The following is a 26,940-nucleotide window of genomic DNA, read 5'->3' on the forward strand; positions in this document are numbered from 1 at the left end:
TGATGGTGTAGTTGTTCACCGTTCCACAATCCAGCGTACTTTGCACCAGGAAGAGCTCATTGGAAGGGTGATGTGCAAAAAGCCTTTCCTGAGTGTTAATCACAAGAAGAGTCGCATGAGGTATGCAAAAGCACATCTGGACAAGCCAGAAGCATTTTGGAACAAAATACTGTGGTCAGATGAGACCAAGATTGAGTTATTTGGTCATAACATGAACAGGTATGCATGGCGAAAAAAACACACTGCATTCAATGAAAACAACTTGTTGCCCACTGTAAAATTTGGTGGAGGATCTATCATGTTATGGGGCTGTGTGGCTAGCACAGGTACTGGAAAACTTGTTAAAGTTGAGGGCCACATGAATTCCTTACAGTACCAGGAGATTCTTGACAAGAATGTTCTAGAGTCAGTCACAAAGTTGAAGCTACGCCGGGGTTGGATTTTTCAGCAGGACAATGATCCTAAGCACCGATCAAAATCCACCAAGGAATTCATGCAGAAGCACAGGTACAATGTTCTGGAATGGCCATCCCAGTCCCCAGACCTTAACATCATTGAAAATGTATGGATTTATTTGAAGAAGGCTGTCCATGCACGGAGGCCAAGAAACCTGACTGAACTGGAGACGTTTTGTGTGGAAGAATGGGCCAAAATACCACCTGCCAGGCTTAAGGGACTTGTCTGTGGCTACAGGAGGCGTCTACAGGCCGTTATTGCAGCAAAAGGAGGCAATACTAAATATTAATGGAATTATTTCTTAGGGGTGCCCAAATTTATGCACATGCCTATTTTTGTTTGAATGCACATAAACATGTTTCTGTTTGACCAATAAAAGTTATTTCACTACTGAGATGTTTCTGTTACCATAAGGTATAACATATGTTAAAATGAAGTTGCTGCTTCAAAAGCTCAGCAAGTGACAAACTGATGCAGTGGTTTTCCTAAGGGGTGCCCAAACTTTTGCATACCACTGTAAGTGATGGTACAACTCTGACAGCAGATATTTAAAGCAGGAAATGTCATCTTTGAGTCCTTAAAGTTTAAGTCCTAATACTTTTACATTTAATGAATTCAGTTTCAAATGCCGTACTTTCAAATGTAGTGGAGTATTACTGTATCAACTTGACAAATAGTCATTGAGTCGTTGAAAAAGGATTAAATATTTGTAAATGACTAGCAGGCAATGAGATTTCTTATTTTCTCTTCATATATAAATGCTTAAATTGGTGTAATATCTATGCAATAAGTGCCATACAATGTTGAATTTGTAATAACACCTACAATAATACAATATAGCATCACATGTATCGGGTATTGTATGAATAGATATCACATGAGTAATCACATATAAAGAAAAGCATACAATGTCTGTAGCATGTCTTAAAGTTTTTAAGATAGAATTCAAAGAGACATTAAAACTGCACTTTCTGGCAGTAAGACTGTATTTTTCACTTCTTAGGGCTTTTTAAATGCGGATATGTTGTCATGTCAGTAAGAAAAGCTAATTGTACATTTAAAGATGAATCAATTCTACACAAATGCAGTGTCAAAAGTTAAACATTTCAAACAGGAAACACTTTTGTTAAATAAACTTCCACTTTCATAGTTCCTCTTACATTTTACAACATAGTTTATTAGTAGTTGTGGCAACTCTGTTGACAATGTTTTGGATGTAGCGGACAGGAGAAATATTGAATATTGTTGACAGAATCATAAAAAATATATCAGGGGACAAAGCATTGACATCAGAACTAATTTGCAGCTCCCTCACCCCTGCACAACACTGGAATTTCTTAATGAAATACAGATAATGTCCATACAAAAGCATCAATTCATAGTGCATTATAAAAACTTGCTCTTGACAAGTTCAGTGTACATGGTCCTTTGGCACTGATGCAGCTATTTGTCTCTCCCAGGATTGCTGAAGGACGAGATATAATTATAGATCCTTGTGGTGTAGGGGACAAAGTCTTTTTTGTAGATCACCACCGTTTTGGAGTGATCCGTGAAGAAGACTAGCTGAGTGTTATCTTCTGGCACCGGCACCTCTTCTTCTTTTTGCACTAAGTTCAAGGGAAAAAGTAAAGAGTTATTTAGAACAGACATCCTGTATACATCAACTTTCCATTTCTTTCTAAAAATCGAGATACCTGTAAAGAAAAAACAAATATATATATATATATATATATATATATATATAAAAGAGATCTCTTTTATATATATATATATATATATATATAAAAGAGATCTCTTCAGATCCCCTGTCATCTTACTAAAATACTTTATTGATAAAAGTGACTGTTTTATGATGTAGCCTATATATCCTGTGTTTATAGTTTATTCAGCATTAAGTTAGTCTACACATTATTCTGAATATTTTTATATTTTTTGTGTACCTAATAGATAAAGAATAAATGCAGTTTTTTACATGCTGTTATAACAAAACATTGTCCCAATTTCAGATTTAAAATGTACTTCTTTTATTTAATGTTGCAATGTCTATTTAAGAAATTAATCAAGTTTAAATATTTAAGCACTTTCATCCAAAGCATTTCATTAGGCTACTTAATAGAGTATTAGTATTAAAGAGTCTCTGAAGTGGAAAATTAGGATATTTATTGTATTATATTCTAAAAATAAATTGTGTAAAAAGCAATGAATAAAAGCACAGGGTTTAATCTGATATGCATTGTCAGATAAATGCAGGGCGGTCAGTATAAAGTACAATATTTTTCCTGCAAGGAAGAGGATTAATAGTGCCGTACAGTGGAATTACCCGAGTACTAGTACCTCAAAGAGGTTACTGAAGTACTTCACTTGATACATTTATATTTATAAAAGACAACACCGCTGATTGAAGGCTCTGGGTGTTGAGGGACTGTCATGGTTGACACGTCTCATCAACATTGCGTGGAAGTCGGAAACGGTACCGAAGGAGTGGCAGACCGGGGTGGTGGTTCCTCTCTTTAAAAAGGGGGATCAGAGGGTGTGTGCAAATTACAGAGGCATCACATTACTCAGCCTCCCCGGGAAAGTTTACTCTAAGGTGCTGGAAAGGAGGGTCCGGCCGATTGTCGAACCTCAGATTGAAGAGGAACAATGCGGTTGTCGTCCTGGTCGTGGAACGATGGACCAGCTTTTCACTCTCGCAAGGATCCTGGAGGGGGCCTGGGAGTACGCTCATCTGGTCTACATGTGCTTTGTGGATTTGGAGAAGGCGTATGACCGGGTGTCCCAGGGAGATACTGTGGGAGGTGCTGCGGGAGTATGGGGTCAGGGGGTCTCTACTCAGGGCCATCCAATCTCTGTACACCCAAAGCGAGAGCTGTGTCCGCGTTCTTGGTGGCACGTCGGACCGATTTCCGGTGAGGGTTGGCCTCCGCCAGGGCTGCGCTTTGTGACCAATCCTGTTTGTGATATTCATGGACAGGATTTCGAGGCGTAGTCGTGGGGGAGGGGGTTTGCAGTTCGGTGGGCTAAGGATTGCACCACTGCTTTTTGCAGATGATGTGGTCCTAATGGCTTCATCGGTCTGTGACCTTCAGCACTCACTGGATCGGTTCGCGGCCGAGTGTGAAGCGGCTGGGATGAGGATCAGCACCTCCAAATCTGAGGCCATGGTTCTCAGCAGGAAACCGATGGATTGTCCACTCCAGGTAGGGAATGAAGCCTTACCCCAAGTGAAGGAGTTCAAGTATCTCGGGGTCTTGTTCTCGAGTGAGGGAACAATGGAGCGTGAGATGGGCCGGAGAATCGGAGCAGCGGGAGCGGTACTGCAGTCGCTTTACCGCACCATTGTGACGAACAGAGAGCTGAGCCAGAAGGCAAAGCTCTCTGTCTACCGGGCCACCTTCGTTCCTACCCTCACCTATGGTCATGAAGGATGGGTCATGACCGAAAGAACGAGATCGCGGATACAAGCGGCCGAAATGGGATTTCTCCGCAGGGTGGCTGGCATCTCCCTTAGCGATAAGGTGAGAAGTTCAGTCATCCGGGAGGGACTCGGAGTAGAACCGCTGCTCCTTCGCGTTGAAAGGAGCCAGTTGAGGTGGTTCGGGCACCTAGTGAGGATGCCACCTGGGCGCCTCCCTAGAGAGGTGTTCCAGGCACGTCCAGCTGGGAAGAGACCGAGGGGTAGACCTAGGACCAGGTGGAGGGATTATATCTCTTCGCTGGCCTGGGAGCGTCTTGGAATCCCCCAGTCAGAGCTGGTTGATGTGGCCAGGGAAAGAGAAGTTTGGGGCTCTCTGCTGGAGCTGTTACCTCCGCGACCCTGACGGAAAAGCGGGAGAAGATGGATGGATGGATGGATGGATGGAACACCGCTGATTACAGCCCCACAGTTCAAACTATACATAGTGATATGGGTAAGGTGAATACTTAAAAGGGTTAGTCCGATGAAAATTGACCCAGAAAATTGTCGAATGCACCGGAGTTCAGTTCCAGGAGGAATGTTTTGGAATGTATAATTCCATGGAAATTCATATCTAGTGAGTGTTGACATGGAAATGAAAGGAGTTGCATGTAAGTTACAGGCAAAACATTTTTCAAATGAAGTATAAACAAACAAAAAAGTATACATGTTTTTCAGGAACAAATCTTCAATGGGCTCCTTCCTTTTGCATTGCATTCGATAATCGACTTGTGCTGACGTTCCTTGGAGAGGAGCTGGAATGGGGGGCAGTTGGTGAGTCTTGTAAGACAGTTCTTTTTAATAAACTTCGGGTTTGCAAACTACGTTGTTGGTACTCCGTTTTATGTGCAAGGATCCTAGTCATGCTACTGCAGAGGTTTGGTGCTATTTCGAGCAATGTAAGTGGTTAAAAAAATGCCGTTTTGGAAGCGTTCTGCGCACTGCCCCGATCGAATGCACTGTAAGCCATTTTGGCTATTAGCGTTGCTCCGGGCAAGCTCAATACTGGTTGATGAATGACAAAAACTCTCTGGAGGGCTTACTTGATCAGTTTTCATGCAGAAAAAGACCCTGGGGTCAATTTTTTCACCGGACTATCCCTTTAAGAGGGTAACTTGCACTGGAATAGAAAATAAGCAAATGTGTGCAGAGGTGGAAGAAGTACTCAGATTTTGTACTTTTGTACCAAAAGTAGAACGACTGCAGTGTAAAATACTCAGCTGTTAAGTGAAAGTCCTGCATTTCAAATCTTACTTATTTAAAAGTACAAAAGTATGGGCATCAAAATATACTTAGTAAAAGTACTAATTGTGCGTAACAGCTCAATTCAGAATCATGTATATTAAATTACTGGATTATTATTTTTTATACATTAATGTGTTCATTACAGCTGGTAAAAGTGGAACTACTTTTAATGCCTTTATATACTGCTGCTGGATATCTTAGACTATAATTATCATAGTTTATTTATATTTTCTATGAGTTAATTATCAGTAAATCGTAACAAATTATGTCAAATAAATGTAGTGGAGTAAAAAGTACAATATTACTTACGAAATTGTAGTAGAGTAGTAAAGTAAAGTACAAGTAACCAACAATTATACGCAAGTAATATATTTGAAGAAATGTGCATAAATACATTACACCACAGCATGTGTGTAGCATTGAACGATAACAGACAGATAATAAAATAAGCAGACTTTGTAAATTCACACACACACAAACTCTATTAAATGTCTCTGTTTACATGAAATGACTGAGAAGGAACAGGTGTGTGTGTGTGTGTGTGTGTGTGTGTGTGTGTGTGTGTGTGTGTGTGTGTGTGTGTGTGTGTGTGTGTGTGTGTGTGTGTGTGTGTCCCTCACCTTGCAGGTCGTCATGGCGGCCTGTGTATCTGTAGAAAGCGTAAGAGCCGACCATAATCCAGGCTCCGGCAGCGTACACTATAGACATCCTCTTGTTCCATTTCAACGCCTCGTTGACATGCATGGCTGCAGTCTGCTGCTGCACGCGGACTGTGGTTGGTTTGCTGTAATGACGGGCTTTGAGTTTCTTTCAGTACGTGCTCTTCTTGTTATACATCCATGGTGCTCTCACGGTGCCGCCATGACACTCACCCGGAAGTACATGTGATACCATACACTTCCGGTCAAGTCTTCAATCGTTTATCGATATCTATTTTGGTTTTATTATTTTACTTACTTTTATTTTTATCATGGACATCAGGGATTGACGTATAGATTATTAAAATATTACACAAATTAAATGAATAAAAAAAGGAAAAATAAAGTTTCATAGTCCAGAATAAATATTTGTTAAATACAAAATTACTTTTGAGGACATTTTCATTCATAATGTTATTAATTGTGCTACTATATTGTAAAACATTTCAAAATGTAATTTCCCGAAAAATTAAATTAACTGTGGGACCGGGGGGAGACATATTCAGAATTGGCCGGGCAACCGCTGTGTCCCCTCGCGTCTGCAGCTCATGTCAATTTTCCGGCCATAATTTCAAATAAACCTTCAGTGTTTGCCATGAAGTTCCAGCTCTTCTATGTCTCATTGTGTTTCGACTCTGTGCTCCATAAGTTTCGATCACATGGTTTTCAGTTAGCTGAATCTTTTGCTGCTTTAGCAAATAATAAAATGTGTGCGATCTTCCACTTAAAAAGTAGTCAGCTTCCGTCCAGATTTTAATAAAACATTTCAATAGTCTAGTTCTAACATGATGGATGCTTCTCCTTTAACCCCCTCTTTTCTTTCAGGTCAATTCCGTATGCAAAGCTGATTTCTATCTTTCTAACATGCAGATTTGTTTGTTTTCTTTATGTTTACAGTAAGCTGATTCCACTGGGCACATGGGCAAATAATATTACTACTTTGGCTTTTTCTACATCTACTGATGATCACCATAGGCAATAACTGCTAATGTCCTTTTTCTTTACCATATACCATGTAAAGCCAATAATACATTAACAAAAACTGTCTCCAGGTATTTCTTTTAGCAGATGTAGTTATTTTGCATGCTTTGGCTCAGTTTCTATAGTCTATCACATAATTCCTGCTGTCAGAGCTGTTGACTCCAGTTACTCTGAAATTAATAACCATTCATCTTCAGACTACAGCCAGACTTCAACAAACACATTTTAACCAGGTTCTGAAAAAAAGATTACACAAAATCCCATTCTACAAGTCTTTATTAAGGAACAGTGAAGAATACACAATGGTTAATTCAGTAAGACATGGGTTGGCTTTAAACAGAGGAATAGAGCCCAGATGTTCAGCCTGTATGTTAACAGCTGAAAGGATTCTTGGAGCAGATGAAGCGCCGAGTATTGGTGCATGGGCAGTTAGACCAACCATCTGAAATGTGATATACAACACAGGAAATAACATTAATTATACATCCAGGTTTAAAGTTAACAGCACCATAATGTTCACTGGAATATCAACTATTTTTCCTTTTTAAGAGAAAGTCAGTTAATCATCAATGTGAAGTTGACTGATTCAGGCATCGTCCTTATGGAGACATATACAGGTATCTGCTCACTGAGAAGAATACAGGAATTAAAGTATAACATTCACATCCCTCACAACTCTTTGTACACGTGTCGATGTTATTTTGACGTGTACTTTGAAAAAGGATGGAGAGCGTTGTTATGTGTTTGTCAAACTTGAGCCGTTACAGTACAGTGTAGACAGCTACATCTGAAATCTCAGCAAAAGCGACAAAATAGCAAAGATAATAACTATGTTGATGTTATATTCACTGTGAGAAAATAACATAAGAAAGCAGGTAAAAGTAGCAAAAACTTCAGCTACTGAATGTAAGCAGCCAGGTCAAACAGGTGTACTCACAGCCGGTGTTCAAGTAGACGCAGGCATAGCTGCTGGAGGTGGACTGGGAGTACCACTTTTGATAGTAGAAGCCCTGACTATCAATCCACATCCAGCGGCTCTGAAACACAAAGAGCATGTCTGTAAGGAAGTGTTGTCGCAGTCTCTTTATTTGCTCTTGTCTAATCTCGTGTAGGACCCCCCTCTGGACCATGTCCTGGGGCTGATGTGGACTAGCTGCTGGTATTTCTATCTAAATGCAGACCTGCAGTCTGAAGCCTCCCAGCCATGCGTTGCTCAGATCGACTCTCTTTGTGATCTCCTGCAGGAAAGCGTACTCTCTGGCATTCGTGGCCGAGGCCAGGTGGGCCCCCAGGCTGGTGCAGTGCTCCTGTAGGACAGAGGGGACACATAGGGGTCTTTGTGGGTATACAATTACACAGCTGTGTGATTTCATTTCTTCATTTATTTCCTTAAACAATGGAATGTGAAGTTAATGGCTGGAGAATTTACAAGAAATTTGCTGCAACCACGAGTTGATATGATGAAAGTTGCTCCATCGTTCCTAAGTGAATTAATGCCAAAGTGAATCAGATGACAGAAACAGCTACACTTTTTAACCCCATACAAGCTCACTGTCTGCCTGCTGTCGATAACACTGTGGAAGTGTTGCAGTAGTGTTACCTCAGCAGTGTACCAGTCGGTGGCAGTATTGACGACTGTGAAGCAGCGAGAGTTGTGGCTATACCAGCCATCAGGACAGAAGTTAAAGCGAGCTGCAGACACACAGAAGAGAGAGCTTTCACTGACTGAAACACACTCTGTACAGCCTGCTGCACACACACAGCTGCTCTACTGACACCAGCATCAGTCTGTGTGGACCTCATGTATTTAGAGAACAGTTAGCAGGGCAGTAAAACTAGCAGTTATTAGCCTGACATGCACACATACTGCTGTGGTGCTTTGAACAAGTCATGCTTATACTCAGTAATTTACATCTACATTTTCTTAGAGAGTTGTTTAACTTTTTTTTATCTCCTTTTTTGAATTGTATCATAGTTGTTGCCATGACGATCATCATAATGAAGGACATTTTAAAACTGTGAGATAGCACTTACATTCAGGTGCCAATGCCTCCTCAAACACAGGTGCTGAACAGAGAAAGAGTGAACATAAAGAATCAGATATCCCATGTAAAAATGTATATACAGTGTACTACATTATCAAAATGTGTTAACATAGTGAGAATTGTTGGTTTAAATGCCTGGCTTATTAATCATGCTTATTTTACAGCAAATCGTAGAACAGAGAGTTAGAAGAAGTATAACTGATAAATATGTACATTAGCTCTAAGTTGACTCTGAGACACAGTTTATTGTGAGTGACCTGAGTCTTTGTGATTACCGTTTCTGGGAACAGGGACCGAATCTTCTGGAACAAACTCTTCCTCAACTTTCTTCATCTCAGCCTCTGAAACAACAACAGCTTCATCAGATCTCTATTAAGTTTTTAGTGATTATTTCACACATCAGCTACATTTAATCACAACTACAAAAACTCATAAAAGGATGAATGAAGTAAATGATATTAACATCAAAGTGAAAAAAAGGTTAAACTCACCAACACCTACAGCCATGCTAGCAGGTCAAGAAGACATTGCTAACCTACATGCTAACGTTAGCATGCTAATATGCCAATAATGACAATGCTAACATGCATTCAGTTTTCATTTTTACCATGATTACCATTTTAGTTTAGCATGTTACAGTAGCAGGCCAATTTATATCAAAAAATAACTAACACACAGCTGAGGCTGATAGGAACATTGCTGTCCCTCCACCAATGCTGTAAGCATAACAACAACAAAAAACACATACAGGCAACACATCCAAGTTTCTTTATGCCACAATTTGAAATTTCATTTGGATAGATGGTCACTTTCATCATTTAGCATCCAAATGCACTCTGTTATGTCAGATATAAAGTCAGTAACAGCTGTAGCCTATCTGGAGGGATGTCTAAGAGCCTCAGTCTGTGCTGCTGTAGCTATCATGAACCAGAGCAGCTGGAGTTGTTCTGCTCCTTCCTGCAAAGGGAACTGCTGTATGTCAACATGTGTCAGGATTCAAATCCAACACAACTATCTTGTTCTGTTTTGATCCTTTATTTAGTTAATTTTCTCACATAGCTGAGTGCAAGAGGTAAAACCTGAAATAAGGAGGACACTAACCAGGTGCAGGAACCATCTGCTCCTTCAGGGCAGCCACTGCTGCTTCTGTGGATCAATCACATTAATGTTGTTGTGAGATACATTTAGGGTTTACTGTGTGAGTGTGTGTTAAAGCAAAGTCCTTCAGTACTGACCTGGAGCCTTCTCTTCAGCTGGAGCTGCAGAGTAAAACATAACACTGTCAGTAACTTTAGTGCACTAGTTACGCTTCTTCTTCACAGGGCAGAACACTAAGTCAGAGGCCTGCTGATGACTCATGAGCATGTGTGTGATGGTGTGTGTGTTCTGTCTAAACACTGACCTGCAAATGCAGCACAAAGGAGTACGGAAAGGACCACGAGAGTCTTCATGGTGATGAACAACTGGTCGTTCTGTGTGGAGAACAAACAAGTGCAGATGAATATCCGGAGGGAGAGCAGAACCAGAGCTGTGCTGAACAGAAACACAGCAGGGGTCTTACCTGTCAGGTAGATGTGAGGAGAAGTTTTTCAAGTGTCAGCTCAGTGATGCAGTGATGAGGATCAGGTCTCCCCGCTCTTTATACAAACACTTGGAACACACATTCACGCTCATGTGGGCGTGTGGAGGGCAGCACTGAAGGACATCAGTGGAATAAAGAAAGTCTAAAGTCTGTTCATCGTTCCTGTAAGGCTCCAGCGGCTTATCTTTTTTCCCATCACTGCCTCTGAAGGAGGAAATGACACGTTTTATTGTCTGTTTCTCAAGAGCTCACACACATTAATGAACACACATAATTCCTTCTGATAAAAGTAGAGGCAGAATGTCCTTTGACGTCTGGCTGCTGGGAATGTTCCTGCAGACGGAAACATGGTTCAGAGCTTCCTGTCATGCTTTTATTCCCATTATTCTGTTAAAGTGTTTCCACTTTACCAGAGACCCAATGCCAGGAGTTCTCCAAGCCCTCACTCTTTTCTAAATGGATCTTCCTGTAGGTACATGTGTGGTGACTGACAGAACCAACTACAGAGCTTTTGGTCACAGCTACAAAGAAACAGAATCAGGTGGAAACAAACAGACATGGTCCAAAATGACTCAATGACTTAGCAATTGTTTTTGCCTTTGAACAATTTTACACAACAAAGAGAAATGTGTCAGTGATGTGAGTGCATCTGAACAGAGACATACTCACTAGGTATGTGCACAGTTCTGATTTTGAGCTTGTGTGTAAGTTAATTTAAGACAAGATTTAAATCATGCTGTTCCAACAGCTTTCTCTCTCTGTGAGCTTTACATGTCTTTAACACATTTCAGAGTTTTCCAGAAAACAGTGGCTGTGCTCAGCTTCAGCTGGGGACAATATTTCATACTTAATACTTAGATACTTAATACTTATGTAGTATGAAATATTGTCATACTACATACTTAATACATTTGTGTTTCATATCCCTGTGTGAATCTGTACTGTGTTTCCTCATTTTTGCTGCTTAAACACTCAAATTTCTCCATAGGGATTAATAAAGTTACATCTTATCTTATCTTATCTTACGAATCTTATCTTAAGATAAAATAAAGTAACAGCTTGAGTCATCAGACACATATTTTGGGATAAATCTACAAAATGAAGTAGTTTCCTGGATTAGATTCAGTATTAGGGAATATTTTGTGTAAGCTTGTAACCTTTCGCTGAGGGCTGTGATCTCTTCACACACGTGACCATTGGTCTCCTCACAGCTGCTTGTGTACTGCTTGTTTTCAAGTAAGCTTACTCTCTGTCCTCCTCTGACCTGGCTGTACAGCCTTGCAGGTGCTGTTATCTTCATTAAGGAGGGGCAACCTGGGCTTCCGAAGCCTTGTTGTTCCCACAGTGGGTACAAGCTCATAACAATCTTTATTACTTAGGGACAGCTTGCTCCGTTTATCTGGCCCCAGATGCTCCGGTAAACACCTTATTTGTGACCTAGATGACAGTTTAAGTTAAACGTATTGTCTGAGCTTGTTTAGTCTGGCGTTTGAAGAATGTGGATTACCCATTTGGAACTAGTTAAAACCTCTTTCTATCTCTGAAATCTTCAGAATTGGTTTGGCAACCGCTGTGGCAACTCGTGTCTACAGTAAATGTCTTGTCAATTCTCCGGCCATAACTCCGAATAAATCCAATAGTGTTTTGCCATCAAGTTCCTGCTCTCCCGCATCTCTCTGTTTTGTCTCCATTGTTTCAGAAGTTACCTGTTATCTTTATTGTTACCTTTAAGTGTTCATGTCATTATTGAAGCTACAGCAACTAAATACAGTATAAGATCATTTCTGATGGAAGAGGGGGGGGGGGTGCTGTTATAGATAAAATGCAAAGAGTGCATTAAACTAAAGTGATAATGATACTTTGGTAATATGTTTTGGGAAATCAGAAGCAGAATCACTGATGCAGCACAACGACATGATGATTGGATGATGGAGAGTTTGTGACCTTTAAGATCTAATGCGGTAAAATGACTCATTGATACTGTTTTGTTTTTTTGGGGAATCATAAAAACATAAGTAGGCAGTTTATCAGTCATCATAGCTATGCAATGAATTGAAAGGGTTTTACGCTGTTCATCGTAATTTATAACACTTCATATTTGACCTTGAAAGGAATTGTCCCTCATTGCTGATCTGTTATCTGCTCTTTCTTAAGTCAGACAGGACAGCACTCGTCTTGCTTTTCCCAACACTCCCCACCCTTTAACTTTGAATCATAAATCTGAATCCCAGGAAACTACTTAGATTTATCCCATATATCTGTCTGATAACTCGAGTTGTTACTTTATCTTATCATTTGAAGTATAAATATTGTCCCCAGCTGAAGCTGAGCACAGCCACTGTTTTCTGTGAAAACTCTGAAACGTGTTAAAGACATGTAAAGCTCACAGAGAGAGAAAGCTGTTGGAACAGCATGATTTAAATCTTGTCTTAAATTAACTTACACACAAGCTCAAAATCAGAACTGTGCACATACCTAGTGAGTATGTCTCTGTTCAGATGCACTCACATCACTGACACATTTCTCTTTGTTGTGTAAAATTGTTCAAAGGCAAAAACAATTGCTAAGTCATTGAGTCAATGATCAGTTCATATGAACTCATGTTGGATCTATGGTACGGTCGAATTGTGAAATTATCTGCTCCTATCGTCTGTTCCTATCTGCTATTCCTTGACCTCTGTGTGAAACGTATAGGGTTAAGGAATAGTGGATAGGGGGATTCAAAAGTTCTTAGGAAAAGAGACTGCGGTGCTCTGAGAATCCGACTGCACTGACACTATCCGACCTAATTATGATGTGCCAGCAGACGTTATAAATGTGCGTCTGCTGTGGGGAACTACAGCTTTCTATAAAGCGGACTAGGCTACTGAAAGCGTATCTACTTTGCACCCTGCTCTCTGATGGTGTTTTTTTATGCTTTATGAACGAGGACAACAGAGAGACATATATTCTTCATTACAAAGGTTGGAATTGAAATTAAAAAAAGGAAAGTGAAACTTGTCCCCCCCACCCTCCGGTCCACACATTAACCCACATGAATCCCAATAGCCTACGTACGATTATATGAAATATTTTTAAAATACATACAAATGTATTTATTATAAACTTGTTATGCCTTAACCTATCACTTTGTACATCACAATTCAAACATGTTTTAAAACGTTTAAGAAACCCCACACAGCTCAGTAAACACTGAAATGTCGACTTTATTTGATCATTTGATCACTTGATCAAAAGTAACGTTCATATTTCTCCTTTTCATTAATATAGAGCTGAACGTTCAAAGCAAAGCACTTTGGCAAGTTACGGTATAATTTTAAACTGCTTAATAAGCACCGTAACTTTCATGAAACGCATTTCTCCGTCACGATCGGCTGTTTCCGTGAACGGCAGAATACTGGGTCATGGTAAATGTTGCGGCCGCAAGGCATTGTGGGACAGCATTTTCTCCTTTCCTTTTGTAAAGGAAGGTCCAGTGTTTCCTAAGCTAATGGAGGTTATAAAGGAAGTTTCAAATCTTCTTTCCTATCATCTAGAGCAGCGATACTCAACCCGCGGCTCGCGAGCCGCATGCGGCTCCTTTAAGACTAGTTGCGGCTCTTTTAAGTCCCACTTAAAAAAAATAAAAATCTCAAAAAATCTTTAAAAAACGAAAAACAAAAACATTGTCAGCAGAATTCATCAACATTTCATTATCACTCACAAGTCACGTGTATTAAGCCGCCCCTCCCCCCTCCCTCTGAACAACCAATCACAAATGATTTCAGGTTTCCGCTCTGATTGCAGGTGCGCGAGATAAATGCTCCGTCACACTGGGAAAACTAGCATACAGCACTACGCAAAAATGGCAAAGGAATATAGGAAAAGAAAATATGAAGAGGAATATCGAACATTTAAAGAGGACTGGGAACTCGAGTTTTTCTTCGTCTCCACCGGTTCGGGAAAATGCATCTGCCTGCTTTGTGACAACGTCATTTCACAATTTAAAAGGTCCAATTTGCAGCGCCATCACGACACAAAACACCCGAAGTTCAGCACCGACTTTCCGAAAGGTGGAGAGCTGAGGGCGGAAAAGCTGGCGAGACTCAAACAGAACCGAACTGCTCAAAAAAACGTATTCCACACTAATACGAGTGAAAGAGCGACAGAGGCATCCTACAAAATCACACATGAACTGATGAAACAGATGAAGCCATATACTGATGGAGAAATGGTGAAGGATTGCATACTGCTGGCTTGTTCAACGTTGTTTCCTGAGAAAAAAGACCTGGAACGAGAGGCAAAAAAAATTCACTGTCGGATTCTACTGTAGCTAGGAGGGCATCAAACATTTCAGAGAACATTGCACATACTCCTAAGGACAAACTGTCATCTGCTGAGTTTGTCAGCCTTGCAATGGACGAAAGCTTGGATATCAATGACACGCCACAATTACTCATCTTTATCCGAGCCATCAACAGTAAGTTTGACATTACAGAAGAACTGCTTGACATGGTTTCACTGGAAAATGGAACAACGGGCATTGAAATAAAAAACGCTGTGCTGGAAACATTAGAAAAGTTGAACATTGGACCAGAACAAATCACAGCATTCACAACAGATGGCGCACCGGCGATGCTTGGTAAGAGGAACGGAGCCGTGGCTTTGTTGAAAGAAACGCTGAAAAACGGCGGGGTTGCTGCTGAGGGTATTTTCTCATACCATTGTATTGTGCATCAACAAGCCTTGTTTGCTAAGTTCAAATGTCTGAATGAAGTGATGGCAAATGTAATCGAAGTGGTTAATTATATCAGGGCCCGTGCAAGAAACCACCTACATTTTAAACTGCTGTGTGAGGAGTTGAACACTCACTATGGAGATTTGGTGTTACACACCGAGATCAGATGGCTGTCTAAAGGACGTATGCTTGCACATTTCATGGACCTGCTTGAACCCCTGAAATTCCTTCATTGTCGGCCAAGGGGAGACTTCCCGATTTTCCTTTTTGGATGATGAAGAGTGGGTGCTGTCTGTTGCGTTCCTGTGTGACATTACGCAGCACTTGAACGAACTTAATCTCAAGATGCAGGGAAGAAACAAGACCGTGTATGAGCTCTACACAGCTGTCAGAGTATTCTCTGACAAACTGGATGTACTTGAACGAAGTGTCCGTGGTTCTGATTACCGTTTCTTCCCCACCGTGCAGAAAGTGATGGCGATGCATGCAGACGCTCTCCTGCCCTGTCGATCACAATTCTGTGACGTGCTAACTGAGCTCAAGCAAAACTACACATCAAGATTCCACGACTTCAAGGACCATAGCAATATTTTTTTACTTGTGAAAAACCCATTCCTGATTGAGGTCAATGAAATGAAGCAAATAAGCGACCAGCTCAGACTTGTGCAGCTTCAAATGGAGTTTGTGGAGTTAAAGAGCTCAGATGAACTTCAGCTTCAGTTTCGGATTACAGATGTCGTGGACTTTTGGAAACTGGTGGGGCATCTACCAAATATCTCCAGACTGGCAAGACGCATCATCTCAATGTTTCCGTCCACATACCGGTGAAGCAGCATTCTCTGCGCTCTCAAAAATAAAATGTCCCAACCGAAACAGATTGAGTCTGCAGCACACAACAGAGGCCCTTCGGATCGCCGTTTCCAGCACAGAGCCCGACTTCAAATCACTTGTGCGGCAGAAGGAGTGTCAGAAATCACATTGAGTGTGAAGTAAGCACAACATTACTCTTCTGACAACCCCTGCTGTCTATAATCTGCTGTTATATGGACTGTGATGATCAGTAAACATGCTGTCTGTTATCTGTTGTTATGGGCAGTGATGATCAGCAATGTGTGTTTTGTGGTTGCAGTGAAAATAATAAATCACAGTTATTGCACTGTACATTATGCTTTTCATTCCTTAGTAACATATTACTATGATCCATATTCTCAAATGCATAATGCTTTCAGGGAGGAAAGGAGCGTTTTTGGATTGTGGCTCTTGCAAAAATATTTTTTCGTCAATGTGGCTCCTGATTAGGACAAGGTTGAGTACCACTGATCTAGAGAATTCAAACAGCTCTTATCATGGCTGCCACTGAGGTACTTCCGGGTCATTCCACTCCGTTAGGAACCTTCCTCAGATAAACTGACAATTCCACCGCACCCCATGTGGGTCATTCCTAGTATTTGGTGCCATTTGAGTCCCATTGACATAATATGGTATATTTTGTGTACAAATGGGCTTCTACTTATTTCTAAACCCTTTTCTTGTATGCTTAACCACCCTCTACCATAGGACACAATTATATGTACACAGGATAAATGAATTTAAAATAAAATAGTCTGATTTTAGCACAAGTACACTAAAATACTATGTCCCCAGACTTGTTTGTGTGACTTCAGTTACATATATAAGTAAGGAAAATCTAATAAATTCAAGGTTTTTCATCATTTCTGTATTGTCTTATTTAAAGTATTTCTCACCAGATGTTATTTTCTGTTATTAATGCATTTTAAATGCTTAAAATCTTTCAAATATGTTATGTCCCTGAGTCAACTGTCCCCCCTGTTACTCTGATGAGAATTCCATAGAACGCATCATCTGACTATACTTTTAGTCACATGACTCTCTAATGTAACAATATTTTTGGAGGGAAAACATTCAAGAAGAAGCAGAGTAAATACCACTCTTTACTCAACATTTATTTCAATGTTTTATAAAGGTTTACTGATGAGGTCAAGCATAACACGTCCACTCTGTTATGCTTGTTTATAGTGGGAACTAATATTTGTTTGTAATTTTGATAATATGGTTAATAAACATGTTAAAAATCGTTGTCAGTGATCATCATGTACTAGCTTGTTGTTCATCAAATTAGCAGTAATGGCTGACTTTAGCATAAAATGTCCCCCGTTACTATCCCTCCTGTTACTGTAATGCACGGTAACAGGGGGGACACATAGTAACAGGGTCGATATAAGATTTACATTTTGTTTCTTTAAGTGTGAATTGGTATGTATTATTAACGTATTATGTATTAATTTGCTGTATACTTCCAAAAAAGATGATTTGAAATAGTATGCATGTATTTGTCAGGGAATGGCGCCATTGTCTGCAGCTGAAAAGCAGCGGCGCTACAGGGCACGTCGTGACACTGACCCTGAGAGAAGAGAGAAATATCTCAATAATGAGAAAGAGAAGTGGAGAAAGGACAGAGAGGAAGGAAGAAAAAAGAAAGTGGCAGATCTCAGTGAAAGACATCAGAGAGCACAGAGAAAGAAATGGCGAGAAAAGAAAAGAAAGCAGAGGGATAGTGCCAAAGGCAGGACGGCATTTGAGGCAATGACCACTCCTCCTCCAAGTCCAGATAATCCCCCAGAGCCAGAAAATGCCCCACAACCCGGACCCTCAAGGTTAGAAGAAAGTTGACAGTTAAATGCTTTGTTGATTTGGTAGATTCTAATTTGAATGATCAAACATGATCTTGCCCTTACAATGTGTGTGTGTGTGTGTGTGTGTGTGTGTGTGTGTGTGTGTGTGTGTGTGTGTGTGTGTGTGTGTGTGTGTGTGTGTGTGTGTGTGTGTGTGTGTGTGTGTGTGTGTGTGTTCTGTGTGCTGTGTGTGTGTGTGTCTGTGTCTGTGTCTCTATCTGTCTCTATGTATGTATGTCTCTGTCTAATGGTCTTCTATCCTTGAACTGGTGCATAGACATTTATCTATAAAGAGTGATTGTTAATTGTGACGATACTGTATGCTTTCTGTGTTTTAGACAATCTGTTGTTGGACGACGGAATGTCAGACAGGGGAGGAGGAGGCTCAATAATGAAATTGAACAACTAAAGGCCTCTTTGCTGAAGGAGAAGAGAAAAAAAGAAAAATACAAAAGGATGCACCAGCGTTTGGGAGGGGGGAAAGGAACAATGAAAATACATCAAGTCCTCAGTTCCTCTCCGGGAACAATTCAATACCGGGACATAACTTGCCTTTGCCAGGCAGACAAAGGTGTGCTGGACTGTGCATGCTATGACCTGAAGGAGGTGAGCATGGGTCAAGAGGCAAGCATGGGTCAAGAGGCAAGCCTGCATTGCACCGAAGGACCATCACGGCCTGAGAACATCTCAAAAGGCAACATTGGTCAGTGGTGCATTATCAATTATGATGGTGAGCCCTACCCAGGCATCATCTTGGAGGTTGAGGATGATGTACAAGTAAAATGCATGCACAAGAATGGCACCAACAAGTTCTACTGGCCAAGTCCACGAGAGGACATTTCATGGTACAGGGATGACCAGGTTGTGTGTCTAATGAAAGAGCCACAACCTCTGAATAAGAGGTCAGTTCAGCTGGAGAAGATGGTGTGGGATTTTGTTGGAAAACACATGGGTTGCTGGTCTGTTCCATAACTGTCTCCGTCTGTGTCTGTCTCTGTCTGTCTTGTTGTTGCATAGTTGAGAGGTGAGAGGTGTGAGTGATTTTTGGTGTACAGAGAGTTTGTTCAATGTGGACATGCATCTACATGAGTTTGTTGAGAGGTGCTAAATGTTTCTTGATGTTGTTCACTGGTTTGATGTCCACCCTGTTACTTCCTGTCCACTCTGTTTCTCCTCTGTCCATCCTGTTACCTGTGTGTGTTTTTTATGTTAATTAAATCAAATCAACAAATGTAATGCATGTCTCTGTGGTTATTTGAAGGGAATGAATCAGCAAAATAAATGTACTTAAAAATGGGTTCAAATTCCATTTATATTCCTTTTAAATCTAAAAGAAATGTGTTGAAATTACATTGTGCCTTAAACTGAACATGGCCTCTTTCAATATAATGCTTGTTTATGCATACTTTCTGAAAATATCCTTGCAGGGTGAAATGAGGGACATTGTAGCTCTTAGAAAATGTAAATATTACTAAAACTGTGCATTCAAAACAGTTATCAAGAGGAATGAGAATGTCCCATAACAGGGTGGACATTTGGCTTACGTCATGTGTGAAGAATTTGGTAAAAAAACATTACAGTATAATATCCATAGCTGGACCAATACATTTTTCTTATAGTTTGAAAATCCCTCTTTCAGATGAAATGTTAAAAACATCAAACATTTTGTATTTTTTGATTGAAAGTTACCATGCTGAAATGGCACCGAATAGTAAGATTGACCCATGTCTGTTTGTTTCCACCTGATAGATTCCTGTTCTGTTTCTTTGAAGCTGTGACCAAAAGCTCTGTAGTTGGTTATGTGGGTCGGTCAGTCAACACACATGTACCTACAGGAGGATCCATTTAGAAAAATGTGAGGGCTTGGAGAACTCCTGGCCTTGGGTCTCTGGTAAAGTGGAAACACTTTAACAGAATTATGCGAATAAAAGCATGACAGGAAGCTCTGAACCATGTTTCCATCTGCTGGAACATTTCCAGCAGCCAGACGTCAAAGGACATTCTGCCTCTACTTTTATCAGAAGGAATTATGTGTGTTCATTAATGTGTGTGAGCTCTTGAGAAACAGACAATAAAACGTGTCATTTCCTCCTTCAGAGGCAGTGATGGGAAAAAAGATAAGCCGCTGGAGCCTTACAGGAACGATGAACAGACTTTAGACTTTCTTTATTCCACTGATGTCCTTCAGTGCTGCCCTCCACACGCCCACATGAGCGTGAATGTGTGTTCCAAGTGTTTGTATAAAGAGCGGGGAGACCTGATCCTCATCACTGCATCACTGAGCTGACACCTGGAAAAACTTCTCCTCACATCTACCTGACAGGTAAGACCCCTGCTGTGTTTCTGTTCAGCGCAGCTCGTGGTTCTGCTCTCCCTCCGGATATTCATCTGCACTTGTTTGTTCTCCACACAGAACAACCAGTTGTTCATCACCATGAAGACTCTCGTGGTCCTCTCCGTACTCCTCTGTGCTGCATTTGCAGGTCAGCGATTAGACAGAACACACACACCATCACACACATGGTCATGAGTCATCAGCAGGCCTCTGACTTAGTGTTCTGCCCTGTGAAGAAGAAGCGTAACTAGTGCACTAAAGTTACTGACAGTGTTATGTTTTACTCTGCAGCTCCAGCTGAAGAGAAGGCTCCAGGTCAGTACTGAAGGACTTTGCTTTAACACACACACACACACACACACACACACACACACACACACACACACACACACACACACACACACACACACACACACACACACACACACACACACACACACACACACACACACACGCAACATTTGGCACTAACAGATAAAACTAATTATCATATTTCAAAATTGAATGTCAAAATCTAATAAAGGGGAAACTTGGAAATGTATTTTGTATGTACTTTTAGTCATGCTTATTCCCATGAGCCTCAGCTGTACTGTGTGTTAGTTATTTGTATTTAATGTTAGCATGATACTGTAACATGCTAAACTAAAAAGGTAAAAATACTTGCTACATCATGAGCATGTTAGCATTTAGGTTAGCAACTGTATACATTTCCTATGTGATACATCTGATCATTATGTTCACTCTTTCTCTGTGCAGCACCTGTGTTTGAGGAGGTAGCAGCACCTGAATGTAGGAGCTATATCACAGTTTTAAACGATTAAATGAAAGTCAAACAACTTTCTTGAAATATCACAAAGAAATCTTCATTCAAACAAGTGAAAGCTCTCTCTTCTGTGTGTCTGCAGCTCGCTTTAACTTCTGTCCTGATGGCTGGTACAGCCATAACTCTCGCTGCTTCATCGTCGCCAATTCTGCCACCGACTGGTACACTGCTGAGGTAACACTACTGCAACACTTCCACAGTTATCGACAGCAGGCAGACACAGTGAGCTTGTATGGGGCTTAAAGAGTGTAGCTGATCCTGTCATCTGATTCACTTTAGTATTAATTCAGTTAGTTACCCCAGAGTCCCATCAGTCAATGAAAGGATGAGCCTTTTATACACTTGTTAGAAATAAATGAAATCACACAGCTGCTTAATTGTATACCCACAAAGACCCCTATGTGCCCCTCTGTCCTACAGGAGCACTGCACCAGCCTGGGAGCCCACCTTGCCTCTGCCACGAATGCCAGAGAGTACGCTTTCCTGCAGGAGATCACAAGGAAAGCCGGTCTGAGCAATGCATGGCTGGGAGGCTTCAACCTGCAGGTCTGCATTTAGATAGAAATACCAGCAGCTAGTCCACATCAGGCCCAGGACCCAGGACCTGGTCCAGAGGGGGTCCTCTGTGACAACACTTCCTTACAGCCATGCTCTTTGTGTTTCAGAGCCGCTGGATGTGGATTGATAGTCAGGGCTTCTACTACCAAAAGTGGTACTCCCAGTCCACCTCCAGCAGCTACGCCTGCGTCTACTTGAACACCGGCTGTGAGTACACCTGTTTGACCTGGCTGCTTACATTCAGTAGCTGAAGTTTTTGCTACTTTTGCCTGCTTTCTTATGTTATTTTCTCACAGTAAATATAACATCAACATAGTTATTATCTTTGCTATTGTGTTGCTTTGCGCAGAAATGTAGGATGTAGCTGTCTACACTGTACTGTAAGTTTGACTAACACATAACGATGCTCTCCATCTTTTTTCAAACTACATGTCAAAATACATGTGTACAAAGAGTTGTGAGAGATGTGAATGTTATACTTTAATTCCTGTATTGTTCTCAGTGAGCAGATACCTGTATATGTCTCCATAAGGGACGATGCCTAGATCAGAGTCAACTCCAGTGAACATTATGGTGCTGTTAACTTTAAACCTGGATGTATATTTAACGTTATTTCCCCACTGTGTTTAAATCACATTTCAGATGGTTGGTCTAACTGCCCATGCACCTCTGCTCGGCGCTTCATCTGCTCCAAGAATCCTTTCAGCTGTTAACATACAGGCTGAACATCTGGGCTCTATTCCTCTGTTTAAAGCCAACCCATGTCTTACTGAATTAACCATTGTGTATATATCACTGTTCCTTAATAAAGACTTACAATAATGGGATTTTTTGTGATCTTTCTTTTAAGGATTAGTTTAAATGGGTTTGTTGAAGTCCAGCTGTAGTCTGAAGATGAATGGTTATTCATATCAGAGTTACTGGAGTCAACAGCTCTCGGTCACAGAGCAAATTCAACAAAACAATTCAAATACTGTCCAGCGAAAAATGTCAGTACTCATGCTCTGACCATGTGTTTTGGTGAATTCCAATAAATCAATTAGGATTTGACAATGTTCTTAGAGCGATAATATAGGGTAAAACTAAAAATGGAACTCTTAACATTGTCACACAGAGCCTGTTCACACCAAGTGTGTGTGCTATATGCACAACTATTGATAGTGAAATTGCTGTGATGTTATTGTTGTTGTAAGAGCCAATTAAGCACACAGTCATATTTGGGGAAACTGTTTGTGCTGGCTTGACATATTACATGGTGCTAAATATTATTTCATTTATACTCTCATTTTTGTATAGTTTTGTATACAGTGATATAGGTCGATTATGCAAAGGTTATGTTTCTGTTTACTACTTATTCATATAAAATGCTAGGTTTTCCTATTTCAAACGTGGAATTAGGGCCTTAAATGCAGCTTTCAAGGCAGAGTTGTAGGAGCTATGCTAGGCTAGTTACATGCTGGAAGTCTGCAAGATTGGATCGCAATACGTTTTTGATCATGTTAGGTGTTACGTGTTTACTGTTACGTGTTTATGGCAAGCCGTTTGAGTATTTATTCCAGATCCTTGATATCAGATGGCAGTTGCCTACACTAGTTAGCTCTTTGACAGAACTTGTTAGATATTTGGTCACACTAGTTTGGCACTTTGTTTTACCAGTTGAACAAAACATTTTACCAGTCATTATTTTTCAGCAACTAGTGGCACTTTTGTCCGACTAGCTCCTACATAAGCCTTACAAGTGACGCCAGGAGCTGCACTAGTAGCTCTAAAGTCCCAACGTGTAAACTTTTTGATGAACTAGTGGCCCTGTGACCGTACTAGTGACGCTAAAAGTCTTACTAGTTAACTAGTGTGCTGCAAAAGCTCTGACATGTTAACTAGTTACAAAAAAGAAGCAGAAAATTGGCTCACTAGTTAACTAGTGGCATACAATTTCCTGCACTAGTTAACTAGTTACACCCAAAATGGCTCACTAGTTAACTAGTAAAGGTAAAAGGTTCACTAGTTAGCTAGTTGACGGTTCTTTTGACCTTACTAGTTAACTAGTGCGGCTCAAAATGTCTACTAGTTAACTAGTGAACCTTGTGCCCTTAGTTAACTACTGAGCTTTACATTTAAATTCAACTAGTTAGCTAGTGGGTGCAAAAGGTTCACTAGTTAACGTGTAGGACATATGTAGTGCATACTAGTTAACTAATGCTAATTTTATCTTTTTATATGTTCTTTTATATTTGCACTGTGGGACTGCCAGAAACGGTATTTCAATTTTCTGTATGTATAGCACATGTGGAAACTTTGACAATAAAGTGGACTTTGACTTTGACTAATGAGGAGAAGGGGACAGAGTGCGCTTGAGGTCTCCTATTGGCCCTAAGCTAGACTGCCCGCCAGCCCACATTTTAAAATAGGTTTTTAAGAATTGGAGCTTAAATACACTGTGATTTCTAAATATGATCATATTTACAAAAATATAAAACAAGTATTTTGTAACTATGATCATATGACTGTATATAAATTAGGTAAGAACATTGAAGAGGCTGTTAACATTAGAAAGTTGCCTTCGGACTGCAGACAGAGATCCTCTTCAAAACATGTTATCAAGGTGCAATTTGAAAGATGCTTGGATTAGTGTAGCACGGTGAGAGGGACTTCAATGATGGATAGAAAGATGGAATAACCGAATCACAGCTTTTCTTATGAGGAAGAGATATCGCCATGACTTCCGTAAATATTAAGTCTAAGGCACTCCGTCTGGAAGAAAAGGGCACAAAAAAATATATGCTTTAGGACAGTTGTATAATAAAAACATTACAACAATCAACTTCAAGTGCTCCAAACTTGCCTGACCCATTCGTCATGGGTGCATGTTCGCCACGCACCCGACATAGCTCAGACAAATCATCTGTTGATTACAGATAGCCATGTTATTGGCTGGAATAAATAGCACTTGCATGACAACTGAAAACAAAGTAGAAACCAACCCGTTTCCTTGATGAGCTGTTGGGCTATGTCCATTCGCAGATGGCTGATCCCTGCTCATCAAAGGGACCAGCCACCAGTTTCATCAACAATCGACAAAATAAGTCCATAATTACCAGTTTCCAGAGTGTCAAGTGTATTTCTTGTACTTGTGCAAATGTAGGGCTGGACTGAGGTGGGGATGTGGACTGAGGTGGGGATGGGTCAGTAATTGCGGATGGGGAACCAGTTTGCCATTTGTGCGGCACACGTGGTGTTGGCTCTATGGCCGAGTTGGTCTAAGGTCTTGCCCTTCTTTGACATTATGTCGGCACCTTTTCCATCCACGCTGACGATTATAAATGACCCGTCTAAACAGCTATACATATATCCTTTGCCACCTAATTAGCTAATTGACTTCATCCAGTTATCAATTTCAATGTCATTGTTACTGTTTTTCCCAATTGTTGGGAACAGCTACAAGAAATTTGTCAATATGAAATATTCAACTTGCTTTTTCAACGTCTGAACAGTAGCTCAGGCCATTAGCGGTAAGGCAGTGGATTAATACCTTTTGAAAGCATGACTGGGTTCGTATCTCACAGCGGCTATTTTCATAGCGTTTGATATGTGGGTCATTTCAGAATTGCGGTTACATTTGGTGTCCCAGCAAAAACAATGTTAATTATTTTCTCCTAAAAAAATATTTTCAGACCCTGCTTTCAATATTATCACTAAATAGACTGTATGTAAAAAAAAAAACAATGTTTGGAGTACATTTTTGCACAATTTATTTGTTAAATATTCATCAAATAATTCCCACACCCTCCAAAACCATCAAAATTGCCTGTCCCAGGACAGAAATTCACATTTTCAACTTGAATAAATATTACATAATTCACCAAAATTTGCAGATTTTTTATGATAAATCTATAAATATGTATATAATCAGTTGCACCGAATGTTATTTTCCTCTAACACAGCTGATCTTGATATTTAAAAAATAAAAAATGTACCTGTCCCAGAGCTCTGTCAACTCTGTTATGTCTGGCATAAAACTACATAAAAAAACCCTATAGCATTCAAATAAAACCATGTGACCTGCACCAAGTGATGTCACTCCCTTTTCCTCTCTTCCTTGGAGGGAACAATGGTATGTTTATCTTTCTCTCTTAATAATTTGTGCAAAATGTTGAGAACAAACCAAGAGTATATTTATTAAGCGTCAACTCTGTTTGTGTGATGTTTTAGTGAATCTCTCCATCATTTCTTAAAAAATATATATATGATGGATATTCATAAAGTTGTGGTTTTAGTCATGGCATGTGTTGTCTGGTTCTAAGATAGCACATGGAGTTAGACACAAAATGGTGGAAAATGTCAACTCTGTTATCGTCAACTCTGTTACATTTTCATGATAACAGAGTTGACAGCGACTAACAGTCACGTTTTCAGTTACTTTTGACCATTTTGCTGTATTTAATATATCATTGAGAGTTATTTTTCTGTAAAGGTGAGATGTGTGATGTCGCTTTCCAGGTCATTAAAATGTAATTGAAGATGGTGTCGGCAGCAGAAAGGCAACGGCAGTACAGGGCACGGCGAGAGGCTGACCCTGAAAGGAGGGCAGCAAATTTGAAAAAAGACAGGGAGAGATGGATGAAGAGAAGGGATGCAGGGTCAACTGGCCAAGTGGCTACTCTGACTGAAAGGGGGAAGAGGCAGAAGAGGAAATATTGGAGAAAGGCTCAGCAAAGATGCAGAACAAGGAGTTATTTGAAGCAACACCAGAGATTTGAAACACCACCGCAGGTCAGTGAAGGAAAAGACATTGCAAATGCCAGGCAATTGTATGACAGTCTGTTAACGGCCCAGACCTCTGTACAGCTGTTCTACATTGAGGAGGAGGCTGTGAACAAAGCAGTGCAGAAGATGCCAAAACAACTCCCTGTGGTTCCATCCACAATGCGCCTCCATCAAATGATCACTGAATCACCAGGAAAGATCATCTACAGAGATGTCAGCTGTCCCTGCTCCACTAGAGGGACTTTTGAGTGTACATGTTACAACTCACAGAAATTTGAATTTCCTGTTCAGCCTGTCCTCCCTGATAGCACTGAAGAACAACCCATGCCAGTCTCCTCTGATTGCACTCAGGCCCGTCGCGTTCAGGTAGGCATGGTAGGCAATTGCCTAGGGCCCCCGAGTAGGAGGAGGCCCCCCAAAGACGACAGGTTAAGATTTTTTTTTTTTTTTTTTTTTTTTTTTTTCAAAATTCAAAGAAAAGTCTGATACAAATGCAACATGAATCAAACAACATGCATACCAATAAGACAGGTCATGTATTCAACAGCAATGGACGATTTTAAATAGCTTCATAATAATAAGCAGT

At 40.5% G+C, this 26,940-nt stretch overlaps 3 protein-coding genes across 4 annotated transcripts; 1 reads left to right on the forward strand and 2 right to left on the reverse strand.

The window, feature by feature from the left end:
• Positions 1-1,612: 1,612 nt before the first annotated feature.
• LOC134865276 (small integral membrane protein 26-like) lies at positions 1,613-6,050 on the reverse strand. Its single transcript, XM_063884767.1, has 2 exons — positions 5,779-6,050; positions 1,613-2,063 (listed from the first exon to the last, which is right to left on the reverse strand). Exons 1-2 carry the CDS (start codon positions 5,900-5,902, stop codon positions 1,900-1,902), a joined length of 288 nt encoding a protein of 95 aa, XP_063740837.1. The 5' UTR covers positions 5,903-6,050; the 3' UTR covers positions 1,613-1,899.
• A 1,045-nt stretch (positions 6,051-7,095) lies between these two features.
• LOC134865259 (ladderlectin-like) lies at positions 7,096-10,653 on the reverse strand. Its single transcript, XM_063884744.1, has 10 exons — positions 10,444-10,653; positions 10,285-10,354; positions 10,118-10,141; positions 9,984-10,028; positions 9,158-9,223; positions 8,872-8,904; positions 8,438-8,529; positions 8,019-8,144; positions 7,775-7,874; positions 7,096-7,279 (listed from the first exon to the last, which is right to left on the reverse strand). The coding sequence occupies exons 2-10, from the start codon at positions 10,331-10,333 to the stop codon at positions 7,209-7,211; spliced, it is 606 nt and encodes a 201-aa protein (XP_063740814.1). The 5' UTR covers positions 10,334-10,354; positions 10,444-10,653; the 3' UTR covers positions 7,096-7,208.
• Positions 10,654-20,001: 9,348 nt separating this feature from the next.
• Positions 20,002-22,417, forward strand: LOC134864931 (ladderlectin-like). 2 transcript variants are annotated; one of them, XM_063884275.1, is made up of 8 exons: positions 20,004-20,197; positions 20,288-20,357; positions 20,501-20,524; positions 20,966-20,998; positions 21,115-21,206; positions 21,453-21,578; positions 21,698-21,797; positions 22,233-22,417. In XM_063884275.1, exons 2-8 carry the CDS (start codon positions 20,309-20,311, stop codon positions 22,301-22,303), a joined length of 495 nt encoding a protein of 164 aa, XP_063740345.1. In that variant the 5' UTR covers positions 20,004-20,197; positions 20,288-20,308; the 3' UTR covers positions 22,304-22,417. The 2 variants fall into 2 exon arrangements, with proteins under 2 accessions (XP_063740346.1, XP_063740345.1); XM_063884276.1 differs by lacking the exon at positions 20,966-20,998 and having other exon boundaries at positions 20,002-20,197.
• Positions 22,418-26,940: the final 4,523 nt, after the last annotated feature.

Source organism: Eleginops maclovinus, chromosome 5, assembly GCF_036324505.1.
Source record: "Eleginops maclovinus isolate JMC-PN-2008 ecotype Puerto Natales chromosome 5, JC_Emac_rtc_rv5, whole genome shotgun sequence".
Lineage (NCBI taxonomy): Eukaryota > Metazoa > Chordata > Actinopteri > Perciformes > Eleginopidae > Eleginops > Eleginops maclovinus.

Coding starts and splice junctions, on each gene's coding strand:
- LOC134865276 (XM_063884767.1), bottom strand. CDS start 5,902: ATGCATGTCAACGAGGCGTTGAAATGGAACAAGAGGATGTCTATAGTG. Junction 2,064..5,778: donor CCGCCATGACGACCTGCAAG/GTGAGGGACACA, acceptor CCTTGAACTTAG/TGCAAAAAGAAGAAGAGGTG.
- LOC134865259 (XM_063884744.1), bottom strand. CDS start 10,333: ATGAAGACTCTCGTGGTCCTTTCCGTACTCCTTTGTGCTGCATTTGCA. Junction 8,530..8,871: donor GGAGGCATTGGCACCTGAAT/GTAAGTGCTATC, acceptor GTGTGTCTGCAG/CTCGCTTTAACTTCTGTCCT. Junction 7,280..7,774: donor CGTCTACTTGAACACCGGCT/GTGAGTACACCT, acceptor ATCACATTTCAG/ATGGTTGGTCTAACTGCCCA.
- LOC134864931 (XM_063884275.1), top strand. CDS start 20,309: ATGAAGACTCTCGTGGTCCTCTCCGTACTCCTCTGTGCTGCATTTGCA. Junction 20,999..21,114: donor GGAGGTAGCAGCACCTGAAT/GTAGGAGCTATA, acceptor GTGTGTCTGCAG/CTCGCTTTAACTTCTGTCCT. Junction 21,207..21,452: donor CCGACTGGTACACTGCTGAG/GTAACACTACTG, acceptor TCTGTCCTACAG/GAGCACTGCACCAGCCTGGG.